Source organism: Bombyx mandarina, chromosome 06, assembly GCF_030267445.1.
Source record: "Bombyx mandarina strain Sakado chromosome 06, ASM3026744v2".
NCBI lineage: Eukaryota > Metazoa > Arthropoda > Insecta > Lepidoptera > Bombycidae > Bombyx > Bombyx mandarina.
In genome coordinates, this window is record NC_143213.1 from 14,385,345 (window position 1) to 14,401,233 (window position 15,889).

Genomic DNA, 15,889 nt, shown 5'->3' on the forward strand with positions numbered 1-15,889 from the left:
ATAAAATTAACACGCACAATATGTTTCTTATTAAAAAAGGTAGGACTCATCGCCATCAGCCTATAGCATATCATAAAATTTTACGTTTAATATCATTTATTTATTTATTTAATTAGTTTTATGAATAAAATGATCACCAATACATAACATCAACGCATTATTATAGGTCCAAAGACAGTGCGACAGTCATAGACAACATCTTGAAATTAAAATAAATAAGATTACTATTATACTACTAAGAGTGCTCTGAGGAATTGCTTGAGATGATTCCATCGTCTCGTTTTTACTATCGCACCGTCGGCTACCGGAGTAGAGTTCATCCATACTACCTGGAGCCACTGCATTCATCCACAGTGCGTTTTCACTGATCTTTTTTGCCACGTACCATCCGGCCTTGGAATGAGCTCCCCTCCACGGTGTTTCCCGAGCGCTATGACTTGTCCTTCTTCAAACGAGGCTTGTGGAGAGTACTTAACGGTAGCCAGCGGCTTGGCTCTGCCCCTAGAATTGCTTAAGTCCATGGGCGACGGTAATCACTCACCGTCAGGTGGGCCGTATGCTCGTGTCTGCCTTCAAGGTCAATAATAAAAAAAAAACCAAATAGCAATTGGAACGAAGATAGCAAATTATATTGAGGGGTTCCGAAATTGGTACCAAACACCGAAGCTTCTAGAAAAACGGCGTACTTTTTCATACTTTTTCTTCATACCTATGCTGATAGCCTTGAGAGGCTATATCAGCTTCTCCTTGACGTGTAGGTGGGTTCACGGTGCTCAAGCCGGGCGTGTTGCTAACACTGGCCCTAGCAAGAGCAGTGCTTTGCAGAATCTACCACCGGATTGGAAACGCAACCCTCTGAGAAGATCCGGCGAGAAACTCAGTGGACTGTGTCTATGGGTTAATTCACTCGTCAAGTCCTTCGTCGCAAGCGACGGGTTCGACGAGGACGGTGACCGGTGCTTGTGGTTCCTAAAAGCACCGTTAATGGATCGGAAGGATCCGTAATGACGTGTTTAGGGCGACGTCGACTGTTTACCATTCGGTCGACAGGATCGGGTATGTAATTCCCGGCGGCCACGACGAGAGGGTTTTCATGTCGTGCTGCCTTTTCAAAGTGGCGCAATGATGCCGACTGTAGATACTTACTGATTTAGTCAAGCTCCAGATCATGATGGAGATCCACTTTCCTTAGGAACTATGGTGCTCCGAGGGCTATCCTGCGAAAACGGGATTAAATGACTTGAAGGGGTTTCAAGATGGTGCGGGCCGCGTGAGCAAACACTACGCTTGCATAGGTCATGACGGGAAGGCGTACAAAAACTGTAACCGCAAATTTAATATTCAACTACCTACCTATAGTCACGTGCGACTAATGCCGCCATTACCGAGACAAATCTAGTCTGGTGAGAAATAGTGTTTGCGCATCCGCGAATTACCGGTAATGAGAATCGGGCCGACCTCTAACTGATGGCGCCTCATTCGGTGCGGTCGAGTGCTATAAACGATTGTCTATTTGTCGGGAAATGCCGTAATAACTTTATCGTTTTTCATATTGTTACGCCCTGGGGTTCGGGATAAATAAAATTTCAACAAAGTACAACTTGAAAACTGTATTCAACACTTAAAATACTCAATAAACGGGTACATTTTGATACGGCTTCATAAACATTAGTACAGTAAATAATAACACCAAGGAACCAATCAAGACAATTCCCCACAATGTGATTGGTTACAATGTACCTACCCTACTATAAATACTTACGTTCGGAGGTTAGGTTAAGTTAATGGACATTAAATAGTAGCTCCACAAGATTATGATTAAACTAAGGATCTCTCTCTCTAAGGATCTCCTCGGTCTTAGTACTGCATGGGAACTAGCCATATGATAAGTGTATCAACAAAGTGCAAGGAAAAATCGGTAGATGTATAGGGTTCGAAATGGGCCGCGCTTCTCCGTGCTTCTTTTTTTATGTTTGAAAGATTACTGGTGGCCCGGAGGCCTTTTCAGTTTTACCAGGACAGGTGGGCGAGCAAGGGCTCAGCCAGGAGGGGTGGGATTTGCTAACAACTGCCTGAGCACCTCCGAAGGAGACCTAACAACTCAGGAGCAATTGCTTTGCGAATGAATCCACTACCGGATCGGAATCGCGACCCGCTGAGAAGATCCAGAGAGAAACTCAGCGGGCTGATGCATGGGTTAGGTTGCACGTCGACCTCTTTGTCGAGTTTGTTAGAGCTGAAGGCGTCTAATGCAAAGGTTATTGGATCTGATAGATTCGTAAGGACGTGTGGTCCGTGCTTGGTCGTGCTTCTAACATTGGACCATCAGGAAGCATACCCTCTTTACAACTAGGGTCACCTATTATAAAGAAAAAAAAATCAAGGATTAAATCTTAGATAGACATAGACTTTTTTGTTATTTCTTTTGTTTCACTTGTTATACTGACTGTATATTGTCTGTAAAGCATAAATTCTTTCTCACTATAAGATCAAAAATAAGCTAAGTCGCCATTTTTTTAAAATCAAAACGTCAATCTTCAAAACATCTATCAGTTATTCGCGAGTTAATTTAAAATACAAGGTCAAATATTTTTCACAAGATCTAATCTGACTTATTTAAATAATATCAAAATAAAACCGCTAAATGTACGGAAAATTATTTTTGATGATTATTCGACTATCGGCAAGGCGTTAAGTGATTACTGAATACCATAAATCCTTAAAGACATAAATTCATAAAAGCAAGAACGCCTGTCCCGTTCTGCGCTTCGAAATGGAAGAAATACAGGCTTCGCCTGTTTTGTAGCGTGCTAGCCTGCTCATCCAATATAGGAAGAGTTCTTTAAGCAGCTTCTTCTTACCCGTCCAACTGATTAATTTCGAGACCAACACGTCGCGACACGGTATTGAGCTCAACGAGCGGTCGGTCTCGCATCTGACGTACCAGACCGTGGTCCTAAACTAGACATTCTACACCTTGGAGGCTGAGTTTCTTTGGGACGACTCTGATACGGATCGGACCGTGGTTTTTCCCACATTTGACCGCGACTCTCCACCGTTCCAGCCACTAAGGCAGTAACTTCAAAAGCCTCATAATGGCTGCAGAGGGGAACGGGGAGGATGCGAATTAGGCCGAGGCCTTAATGGCCGCAGTATCTTGGGCCCAATTAGGGAGCGCCTCGACCATGATAGGTGACGTCTTAGCTCGTCCTTATTTCGACCTTCACGTGAGAGGAGAGCCTGCGTCGACCCTGTCCCGCCATCTCAATGGCCTCGGTCCGGCCCGGTTCCGGCCCGGGGTCGGATGCCGACCGTGAGTGGCAGTAATTTTTATAATAATAAATATAAATAAAATATGGCTGGGAAACCGCAGCTGCGACATGTTTTTGATATTAAATGTGGGAATTATAGATAAAGAAACAGATGGCGAACTACGATAAGGAAAAAAAACAATTATCTTGAGACGAAAACAATATTGTAATTCTTAGAGTTGAAATTAAGGCCATTGAAATAACAAAAATATTATTTATTAAATTAAAAATTGAAATTGAAATTAAGGCAATCAACTATGTGGAATAATACATATAAGATGTAGTAAAATTGGATTAAAATTGAGCTAAAATAGCGGGTGCGTGGTACCAACAACCCACCACTCACTGTTCCATTGAATTGCCAATTTGGGATAATAAGCAGCCCCGCCAACCCCTGAGGGCTGAAGAAGTACTGGGAAAAGACACCAGTGACCAGACCCAATGGCCCTTGTGAGGTCCGACTTTTATTTATTTATTTATTTATATATTTATTTAGTCTACATACAAATTAAGAGTATAAACCAAAACATTTGTAAGGTATTAATAATTAGCTTAAGTAATTTCTAATAACAACAATAAATCGCTGCAAACCATCATGGAATATATCCATTTCCGGACCATAGGCTAACAAGCCATTGAGTAGCGAGACAGCAGGATGTGTCGGAGAGTTAGCGGTGTGCTGCGTACGCGCGTGCGTAGTACTAAGAAGCTGCCGCTGGCCACGCGCCCCTCCACACATACATCCGCGCATGTAGCCATCAGGCACATATAGCGACACTGATTCCAGTGCAGTGGAGTTATCAATTTTGTAATGCAATAACTGATAATAATGCACCATAAGAGTCATCTTCCGTCTCAGCTCAAGAGTATGGAACTCTGGAAATGTGGTGTTGGAAAAGAATATTTGGATTTTCGTGGACCGACTTTCGTACAGATGTCTCAATACTTCAGGAACTCGGCATCAAGTATAGTCCCCGGCACGTAACTTGGGAAGAGTCGTTAGATGCGCAGAAGTCGTTTTTTAGGTCTCTTTGGTTGCCAAGCGGGACGCGGGGAAAGACGTAGCACCGTTCCGAGCGCGCACTCCCCTCCCGCACCGCGTCCACGATCCGTTCGCTCCGGATTACACATGCACCTACTAAAGTTGTAGGAACCCTTTGGTTATATTGAATTTTTGTTACGGGTCGTTATTATTGTTTTAAATTTAGTTTTTGTTACGAGTGTTATTGTTTTAAATTTGTTTGTAATGCCAGGACCAAATACCAATGACCATATAGTCGATTCAGTCACAGCGTTTTATTATTTACCCCAGTGACGACACCGACTCTTCGTTATGTCGACGATGAGGAACCAACTCCTTCCACCAGCTCAGGTGCTACCATAAATTTAATCCAAGGGGTAGATAGATCCACTATTAGAAAATGATAGTGACGACGGCGACACATAATTTTTAATATTATGTATATTTTTTTAAATAAGCTTCTTAATTTTTAATTGTATTTTATTTATAACACCTAATACACTTCACGAATTCCTCTCTTTTCTTTAACTTTCTTCTAAACACACAGGCTTAAAAATAAATTTTGGCAAATAAAAAATAAAATAAAATTATATACGAGCAATGAGTAACCATTTTTTTGTTGCAATGTGCACTATGCGCGACATTACCCCCACTACACCGAAACCTTATGTGCCGCTTACTATAGCGTCTATTTGCTATAGTACAGTCTCGAATGGTGGATTTCTTCGGACACATTTCGCGACGAGATGGCCGGTCCATAGAACACCTAGTTGTACAGGGAAGCGTTGATGGCACAAGACCGCGCCGAAGTACACCAATGTCGACCAAATTAAAACTGCAGTGGGAGGTCCCCTAAATGAGTGCAATAGAGTGGCCTCAACCAGGGAGATAGTGACAGGGAGATAGTGGCGGAACATCGTGAGATGCATCAAGTCTGCCCCTTCCAACACTATATGACGATCACGACCACTCCGTCAAGAGTGACACGATTGAGAAAAAGAAAATAGATAATAAGCTCCTAAACAAAAAGCAAACAAATCTTTTAATCACACAATGTTTGCTCGATGTGGGAATCGAAGCCGCTAACTACAGCACCACCCAGTGAGTCAAATTCATTCTGTCAAGTTTATTATTGTTATTCTGTATTTTGGGATGCTTTAGAATGACTACCGCTAAATACAAACTAATGAATTTAAAAGAAACAATTGACAGATATGTACATTGTAGCGTGCTGTGAATGACTTAATTGATTATATACATTGTGTGATGTTTCACGTACGTGCTAGAAGGCTTAGTATGTTCGCACTGTGGAACCCTAATGCGAGCTCAAGTTAATATGTATAAAATGCGTGAGATCAATCGCAGAATGAGAATTTCAGAGCAAAATGTACAAGAAAATGTTTGTCTTCAAAAATAAAATTAAATGGGATTCATTATTAGTGATTTCGTTCTATCATATTTTTGGTTTTTATTGGTGTAGCAAATATGCATTTCCCCTAAAATTAGGAACATTTTTATTTGGTAAGTGTTTCTTGATTTATTTTTTAGCCAATTCGTTTGTGGATTGGGCAACGCAATGTGCAAATACGGCTGATGTCCCTGTACGATTTCGTTATTTGATTTTCTTAGAAGAGGTTGATCAGTCGTCAATTTGAAAATACGAAAAAAAAATTTTTTTATTCAGATGAGAATTACAGGGTCTCAAATTATAATGTAATTTTTATTATTATTATTGTAATTGTATAAATTAAATATAAACCCACTGAACTGCACGGATATCTTGACAACATTGTCCAAGATTGATATCTGTCTGAATTTTTATATAGTACATTAGGTAGTAGTAACATGTCTAAAAGTCCTGCTACAATGTATAAGAAATAGTTTATTTCTGGATCATACCTGGATATATCATATCCTCTGACTTAAATAAAAACAATCATCTCTCATCAACATCATCAAAAGTGATAAAGTTTCTTTTGAAAAAAGAAAGAGTGAAGTATTTCATGATACAACTCACAGGCGTTGTTTATTTTAAATATTCAAAGAAAAAATGGTGTGCGGGAAAGAAGTGAAACTTCTTCCCCTCTCTCTATGGTCGAGTGGTTCGCAAGACGCTTTGTCTATTTTTTCACCCTCGTTCTTCCTAAATTGTATCTTTTCTTTTTAGCCGTAGCGAATCTGTCTGAATTAAATTTTACTCTCAACGCACCTAAAAAAAATTCACTTCAAAAACATCGGAACTGCATTTCTTATTCTCCTACAGAAGAAAAAAGATTTCATAATTTTTTAATATATGAATAATATTTAAAAAAAAAAATTTTCAAATTATTATAATAATCTATATATATATAAAAATGAATTGCTATTCGTTAGTCTCGCTAAAACTCGAGAACGGCTGGACCGATTTGGCTGATTTTGGTCTTGAATTATTCGTGAAAGTCCAGAGAAGGTTTAAAAGGTAGATAAATATGAAAATCCTCGGAATGAAATAAAAATAACAATTGTGTTTTCACTTTGATGTGTCCCCCGTCGGACGGATTCCTTTTGTTTGTTTTAAGTTTATTTTAACAAAGGCTTAGGTCTTTTGTTTATCGATTGAGGCACTACGAAGTCTGCCGGGTCAGCTAGTATGTCTTCCTTTCTCTGTGATGGTTAAAAGCCTATTTTCCTTTCTCTTGTAACTGGTGGTAGGACCTCTTGTAACTGGTGGTAGGACCTCTTGTTTAACTGGTGGTAGGACCTCTTGTGAGTCCGCGCGGGTGGGTACCACCACCCTGCCTATTTCTGCCGTGAAGCAGTAATGCGTTTCGGTTTGAAGGGTGGGGCAGCCGTTGTAACTATACTTGAGACCTTAGAACTTATATCTCAAGGTGGGTGGCGCATTTACGTTCTAGATGTCTATGGGCTCCAGTAACCGCTTATCACCAGGTGGGCTGTGAGCTCGTCCACCCACCTAAGCAATAAAAAGAAAATCCTAGAGATTTCAATTGACAGCAACAAACGTTTTTTTTTTGTTTCAGCCTACGCTATGATTCTGATCTGTGGATTAGGTATTACTTGCGGTGTGCATAGGTTGTGGACGCATCGATCGTACAAAGTCATAGTACCCGTAAAGTTTTTCTTGATGGCTTGCTTCTGCAGCAGTGGCCAGGTAACTGCCATCTTGTTTTTATTTTATTTATACTCGGGTAACAATAAAGTGTGTTTTTTTGTTTATTGATTTTCAAAATAAATTGTTGAAATTATTGCAACAAGAATAATATAAGCTAGACGAGCTTTTTCAGTGGTTTAATAGCTGTTTAATTAATGATTTGGACACGCGTGTGCTCTGTCTAACATCCTTGAGATAAAGAAGTATTATTACAACTCACTACAATAGCTTAATTCTTGATATGTCTTATGCTGTTAATTTTGTAGACCTGGCTTTTAGTGGTTCTCTATGCAGATTTTAATAGATATTTTCTAATGTCCTTTCCATCAGCAGCTGCCTGTCTGAAAGTGACAAAATTACTGGGTCGTTTCATATTGATAACTAACGTGATTGTGGATGGACTGCAAATAAATAATTCTAATGAACCTAAACTCGATAGCCATGACTCCTAATTCCATTTAATTACAGTTGGACTTCGTATATGTATGCTAAAAGTAAGTAAGTAAGATTCAATTTTGTCTCCCACCGTAGAATTCAATATACAACTGGGTGAGGGATCACAGACTCCATCACAAGTTCGCCGACACCGATGCCGACCCTCACAACGTGAACCGAGGGTTCTTCTTTTCCCACATAGGATGGCTGATGATGCAGAAGAACGAAAGCGTCATTACGAAAGGAAAGCTGATTGACATGAGTGACATAGAGAGCGATTCTCATTTGATGTTTCAACATAAGTATAATGTTACTTTTACCTTCGACCTTAGATTTAAGTTGTATCTTGGATGTAATAATAATAATAAGGAATATGTTTGCCAATAAACCTGCAAGATAGATAGAAATTAGGAGAATTTTTCAGTAAAATGATCAAGAGTCATGCCAATGTTGGCTTTGGATATTCCAAAATATGTCACTTGATGAAAAAAGACACCTTTCAAAAAGATTTTGTGAATTTCACGCGAAAGCCTGCCTTAAGTACAAATAACATAATGCATTATTTAGGGGAAAAGTAGCTTAAAGATTTTCCCTACATAAACGCAAATGTCATGAAGGTGTTTCTTTCTTTTTAGATACCACAATCAATTAAAGATCCTATTCTGTTTTCTAATACCAACATTGGTGAACATATTCTTGATCGGGGAAGATTGGAAGTGCGCTGTTGCCTGGCAATGCTTCATACGGTTCCTTTGCGTGCTACATTCTGAACTAACTGTTAACAGTTTGGCTCATATGTACGGCTATAAACCATACAACGTGTGAGTAAAGCTATTTTTATTCGTTATATTTTGAACAAAACGTTTTTTTTATAGTATTATTGCATATATGAGTGAAGAAACTATTGCCAAAGCGGAAGGAAAAACATCGCTGGGCCGTTTTAAGACTACGCTATAATATAATAGCATATAATATACAGTATATAGCTCATAACACAACAATATTGCACACAATCTACGAATAATAAAACTATAGAAAAATGGTTCCACGTAAATAGCTACCGCGGAGGGCGGGGCTTAAAATAGCTACAGAACGGCGCGCCACTTTGCTGTGGCACTCGTGTCGTGCGGTCGTGTTGCCTCAGTTTTCGGTGGACCAGATAATTATAATTTTGCGCTTTTTAATTTTGCAAGTATGCAATCGTGTGTCTTAAAAGCTATACAGATATGAAAAACAGTGGAATTAGCTTTCATAAGTAAGTATACAAACATCGTAAAATTTCATATTATTGATGATGGATAGTGCTATGTAATATGTACGATTACTTTTTTCTATGCAGTAGTATGTAGTTATTTATACTGCTCGGATACGTTTTATTTAAGTAACAAGTATGATATTATGCAGCGATAACCAATGATTTTATTACTGCAGATTTCCGACAAATGAAATTCAACGTAGAAAATGGAAAGCCGCTTGTGATAGTACGCTTGGAAAGAAATGAAACAAATTGGACGCATAGCAAAAATAGCACAATATGCAGCATACACTTTCAAAAAGAGGCCATGTACATACTTGAAAGTGGAAGTCGTGTGTCTTACACCTTGTATATTAGTATTAGTAGTAGTATAGTAGTATTGATTTAAGTTAGTCATCATATTTTCATCTCATGTATTAACCTATAAGCTGCATTTATTTTTGTTGCAGTAATAAAGTCTTTTAATAAAAAAACGAGAAAATATTCATGAATTCGTTACTACTGCATAACGCCATCGTCATAAGGGTGCGCTGGGTGGCGCTTGCGAACCGTGACCTTGGCGCTGCTAATCTCGTGTAAGCGTTTGTTTATGAAAGAGTGTGAGTGTTCGTTGTATTAGCTTTTATTTGTGTGCGTAAATGGAACCATAATCTTGTAGCGTGCAACACTCGGTCGCACTCGGGCGTCATCGGATGCGATCGGAGTTCCCGAAAGCGCAGGTGTCCCGTGACGTCATACTGCGAGATTCGCGCGCGACAATTTAGGTTGATTGTAAAACGTATTATACTTTTAGTTTTAATTTGTGCCTTGTAGTGCCTAGCGACTTGTTTACTCTTTTTGCTTTTTAATAGAACATTGTACATGACGGCGTTAACGATATTTATGTTATATAGCACGTGCAATAGGAGTGACTCACACAAGCAAGGTGCGCCGGCCGTGTCGTTCCACTCGTAAACAACAGCTGCAACAGAAGTGACTCATAAGCCAGCTGCGCCGGCTAGTATAAAAAGGCGGAACGTGCCTTGAAATGAACATTCGTTCGACTGCGTTTGCCCGGTGCACTTACTATATCGTTGTTACGTTGTGTGATTCAGTGACTGTTGTACGTACTGGTTAAAGTTGGACAAGTGTTAAAGTGAATTGTCAAGTTAACATATTGTTGATTAAATCAGAAACCAAAGGTGACTTCGTTTTACTTGGTGTTCAACAAGATAATATCTACCCTCAAGCATACATCAGAAGTGGGATCAGGACTCTACTCTCACTGGCGTGACGTGTTTGAACATGTTCGAAGTACAGCAAAAAAAAACATGATGCAGATCAGAATACTAGTAGTGGTACGCCACAAGAGCGTGAATGCAGCATACGTAAGTCGTGTAATAACGTCTCTGTTACCTCGATGGAAGATCTGAGCCACGAAGAAATCGTCACATCTTACGTTCTGGCTCATGTTGCCCAGTTTGACTGTCGACTTCATCACATGGCATTTACTAACGGAAATACAACACGTAACAAGCTATTGCAAGAAATTAAGGCAAGTGCAAATCTCAAGTGAAACTTCGATCGCAATAATGGATCTGTCATGACGAGTGGGTAGTTCCGACACGAATCGTTTTTAAGCCAATGACTACTGCTAGAGTTACATGGCACTAGTACAGTAAACCAGGACATGAGACTGTGAATTGTCGCTGAAATTTTAGAATCTACTCGATTCAATACCAATAACACTACACGTTCGATGACTTCGGGCTCCAGCAAGAAAGCAAGCAAGTTTCCGTGGGGAAGAAAAATTGACACATCTGAAGTCGTCGTGACCTGTAAGATAAGACGTCCGGTGCGTTCGTGTCTGGCGATGCGGCGGTGTTCGGGTTCCGCTGGCGGATGCAGGTTTTTCCGGTGAAGTGCGTGCTTGTGCGTGCTTGACAAGTGTTCGCGGTTGGCTTCCTCAGTGTGGGAGTAACATCGTGTAGCCGGAGGTGAGACTTCCGCGGTCGCGGCCCACCCAGTCCGCGAGAACCGGGCAGATCGCCTCGACGGTACGGAGGCCGGCCGACGGGTCTGCCAAACGACGAGACCACGCCTCCAGCACGGACTGCCGATATTGGAGCCCCCGCGCTCCGGCTGCACTTGCGCTAGGGCGCGCCGCCTCGTAGGAGACTGTGAGGTATCATTGAATAACTCTGACTGCGATCGCGCGCTGCCGGCGTCGCAGCGCGGCGACGTTCTCGTGGGTAAGGACGTGGCACCAGACGGGTGCTCCGTATAGTGCCATCGACCACACGGGTACCATCACCCTGCCTATTTCTACCGTGAAGCAGTGGTGTATTTCGGTTTGAAGGGTGGGGCAGCGGTTGTAACTATACTGAGACCTTAGAACTTCTATCTCAAGGTGTGTGGTGCGTTTACGCTGTGGATGTCTATGGGTTCCAGTAACCACTTAACACAAGGTGGGCTGTGAGCTCGTCCACACATTAATACGAAGAGCATAATCAAACGAAATTAGATACGAAGTTTAAAGGGCCGTTTAAAGTAGTTGAAGTATTGGATGGTGTCGATTTAATTTTGACTCTCACACATTCGCTTAAGGCTCGAGCTGCTACTTGCCTCACAAAAATACAGCCTGGTAAGATATCCTGGTCTACTATTAAAGAGATGCTGACAAAATTATCTAATGATGCAAGACCACTTCGACCTGGTTATTAAATTTGAAATGGAAAGCAAAAAGGGACCAGCTGAAGCCGGTATCCGGCTATGGCAACTTATAAAGAAGATTCCCGACGCTAATGTGCCAGAACAAATAGCCACCGGATTTGTTATATCAATACTGTCGCAGTGTGATGAAAGAATCCGTCGGGAATTGAACTCTGTCGTTATTACCACAAAAAATCGTCTATTTCACACATTACGTGGCTTTACCCTCAAAAGAAAAAACGAAGATCCTGATAAAGAACCAAAACGCTCTCGAAGTTTTTTTCCGTGGAAGCTGCCATTTCTGCGGAAAACCTGGGCATCGTGCCGAAGGGTGTTGCGACAGATACTGCTCTCAAACTTTTTTCGATATTCCAGCAAAACCTGAACAACCTCCTCATCCGTGGGCGCCCGGCTCTCGCCTGCAAGTCAGTTGTTACGTGTGCGGTGATGCGAGTCATGTAGCTTCTGGGTGTTCCATTCGCTACAAGAAGAAAAACGACACAGCTCCAGGTGCTGTGGCAGGTGCAACCAGAGACGTCAACGTGTGTTCCAGAGCTTCAGTGTGTTACAGATAAGTGGTTTTGGCTTCCCCTTTATGTTCCATTGAGGGTCAGAATGTAGTTTTATAAAACAAAGCCATAGTAATTTATTCAATGGTAAGAGGTTTCATGAACAAGTCACTCTTTGATCTGAAAGTAACTCGGACCAATCATGGCAAGAGCAGTTAGGGGATATTCAACTCGCCCTTAATAGTACACGTTGTCAAGTAACAGGGTTTACTCCAATAGAATAGATGTTTACCGTTCAGGGTAGTTCACTTGAAATATCTAAAGTTTCAACAGAGTGATAATCCCTTGGCTTAGTCGAGGCAAAGCTAAAACTTTTTTCCGCTGGGGATTTTGTTTTCGTAAGTTGACCGAAAATGTAAAGGTCCCTTCAACATTACTGCAGTTATGGAAAACGATAGGTATAAATTGAGACATGTAAATAGTTCTAATAGAGTGTACAAATTTCCCCATGAAAACTTACGTGAAATACCTCGAGGCCCGTCAGGCCTACTAGAAATTTCTGAAAATTATAGTGACGATGACGTGACGGCGTACACAGATGGGTTAATTAATCTTGTTCATGAAACTGATCTTAATGATGACGACTCTATCACTGACAATAGAAGCGACATTTTTGTCCGCAAATAGCGATACAGCAAACAGTCTGTGGGTAGTGATACAATGTCTGTAAGCTCAGGCACATCAGGTGCAGGTGTTGGAAATGTAGAAAACGATGGTCGGTCTCGCACTATTTCTGAAGAAATTCCGTATAAATGTTCTGGTTTAAGAAATGTTTTAACAAACGCTACCGTACATGCAGATTAAAAAAAAAAAGAAGAAAAAAAAGAGAATTGTATGTGGCTAGAGAGATGTTAATCCGGACTAGCAAAAAAAAAAAAAGAGAAAAAAAAAAAAAAAAAAAGAAAGTGTGAAGTCATTGAAGGGTCTGTCCGGTCCAATGGCTTGGCTATAGGGATTTTCATCCAGATTAGCCACAACAATTAGCTACAGGGATTGCGATTCGGTCTAGCATTATCCGGTCCAGTTCGAAAAACTGAAGGGATAACAATTCCGGTCTAAGTTAAAAGGGACATACTTACATACCTGAAGAGTTTTAAATGAACTGGCCCAGGTATGTAAGCAGTCTGAAGGTTATTTATAGCCAGTATAGGATTTTCTGAAGAATTATGCGAACCGAACCCTACTAGATTGTTAATATCATAGACCACGTTTTAAGTTGCATCCGTTAATGTCAGGATGAACGAACACGTTTGTTGTTCACAGACATACCATAAGAATGCGCGCACGAGGACGAGCGCACGTCAGTATGGCCGTGACGGCGTTAACGATATTTATGTTATATAGCACGTGCAATAGGAGTGACTCACACAAGCAAGGTGCGCCGGCCGTGTCGTTCCACTCGTAAACAACAGCTGCAACAGAAGTGACTCATAAGCCAGCTGCGCCGGCTAGTATAAAAAGGCGGAACGTGCCTTGAAATGAACATTCGTTCGACTGCGTTTGCCCGGTGCACTTACTATATCGTTGTTACGTTGTGTGATTCAGTGACTGTTGTACGTACTGGTTAAAGTTGGACAAGTGTTAAAGTGAATTGTCAAGTTAACATATTGTTGATTAAATCAGAAACCAAAGGTGACTTCGTTTTACTTGGTGTTCAACAAGATAATATCTACCCTCAAGCATACATACACATATTATATTATTGGAACGAAGTTTTGGAACGAAGTTCCTTATCGCGCGTTGTGAAAGGGGGCTAGACGGAATAAATTCATACGAAAAGTTCTCACGACACTTTTTAGATCCGTCATTCTGACCAATCAACGTGTAGGCGCTTATCGCGTGACATTGCTCGTATCCGATTGGTCTGCGTAATGATTACAGTTTCTCGAGATAGCGTTTCAACAATAGTAATTTAGTTCATAGTATTGTCTTTTTCTTCTTCATAATGCCGTAATTTATTATTATATTTTAAGAAAAAAATACAATTCCTTCACTAATTAATCGAAAAGAACTTCGTTCCATCCGGGTGTCCCTTGACACCTCTGAATTTTTTTATATTGTTGAATTGGTGTTTGACTTTTATGTGTTCGGAGCATAATATCCCGAGAATACGAATAACAAACCACAATCTAAAGGGCAATTGAAGGCGAGTTACTGTTCCATAGTTTTATCATTCGTAGCACACCATACATTGTTATGAACACGTTTACATTGTAGTGTACTATATATTATTGGCTAAGTATTATAGGCTGCTATACTATATGGCACTATATAGTATAGCGTAGTCTGAAAGCAGCTTGTTTCCACCGTCCACGATACTCTCCGAGTGACCGACGACAGGATGGGAAGGCAGAATATCGTGAGGACGAAAGCGACGCATGGAAGCGGTCCGGACCCTCAGATACGAGGAACACAATTGGTGGAGGAGAAGGGTGATCGGGCTCACGACCCACCTGATACAAACTGATTATCGGAGCCCATAGACATAAACACGTGAAATCCGCCACTCAGCTTGAGATAAAGTCGATTTTCTGAAAAACCATTCAGACCTCTCAAGGCACGATTAAATTGCGGCAGGCGGGATGGTATCTACCCGTATAGTTACACCTCAGTTAGTTTTCATATAATTACCGAAAAAACCTGAATCTTTTTAATGTAAAATGACTACATTAATGATTTAGATAAAAATCGTACGATAAGACTGATTCAGCAGTATTTTTATGATATTCTTTTTTCTCAGAAACATTGAAGCATCAGAGAATATTCTAGTTTCGGTCCTGACGTACGGCGAGGGCTATCACAACTTTCATCATGTCTTCCCATTCGACTTTCGTGCAGCAGAGACTATGGATTTCTTCAGTCTATCCACAAAGATAATCAGAACATTCGAGAAGATTGGTTGGACGTATGACCTCAAGCAAGCCAGTCCTGAAATGATCGAGGCGGCTCGTGACAAGCTAGGGGGTGATGGGTCTAAAGCTCACAATTAAACTTTGACCGATTTTTGTGTGATTTTCAAAATTATATATGCCATTTTTAGATATTTCTAACTTGCGCAGAATATCCTTCGTAGCAACTGATGACTAAGCAAACAACATAGCCTCTCAAGGCTATCTATCAGCTTAGGTAGGAAAAAAAAGCAGACATAATAATATTTAATGGTATCTATTTATTATTTAATAAAGCATTGAGCCGGTTCAACTTTTAAATATTTTTTTTAAAACCTTTTTATTATATTTTTGTTGAAAATAATTAATATAAAAAATTATAAAATTGTTGGAGCCAAGAAAAATTATTATATAAATTTTCGAATATCCGACTTCCTGTAGTTACGGTAGAAGCACAAAGAAGAAGAGAAATTCAGTACAAATCCTACATCAATTCCGTATCCAGGGATGAATTGTAATAATTGTTGTCAGCGTCATCATTTTAAAAACCACCATGGAATCAGCCGTC

The 15,889-nt window shown here is 40.4% G+C and overlaps 1 protein-coding gene across 1 annotated transcript; it reads left to right on the top strand.

The window, feature by feature from the left end:
* The first annotated feature begins 5,281 nt into the window (after positions 1-5,281).
* LOC114253604 (acyl-CoA Delta-9 desaturase) lies at positions 5,282-15,620 on the top strand. The gene is made up of 5 exons (XM_089728412.1): positions 5,282-5,853; positions 7,353-7,483; positions 8,015-8,220; positions 8,554-8,739; positions 15,174-15,620. The coding sequence occupies exons 1-5, from the start codon at positions 5,718-5,720 to the stop codon at positions 15,421-15,423; spliced, it is 909 nt and encodes a 302-aa protein (XP_089584538.1). The 5' UTR covers positions 5,282-5,717; the 3' UTR covers positions 15,424-15,620.
* Positions 15,621-15,889: the final 269 nt, after the last annotated feature.

Excerpts from the sequence above, each read along its gene's own strand:
- LOC114253604 (XM_089728412.1), top strand. The coding sequence starts at position 5,718 with ATGTACAAGAAAATGTTTGTCTTCAAAAATAAAATTAAATGGGATTCA. Across the intron at positions 5,854-7,352 it reads ATTAGGAACATTTTTATTTG|CCTACGCTATGATTCTGATC; the intron begins GTAAGTGTTTCT and ends TTTTTGTTTCAG. Across the intron at positions 8,221-8,553 it reads CATTTGATGTTTCAACATAA|ATACCACAATCAATTAAAGA; the intron begins GTATAATGTTAC and ends CTTTCTTTTTAG.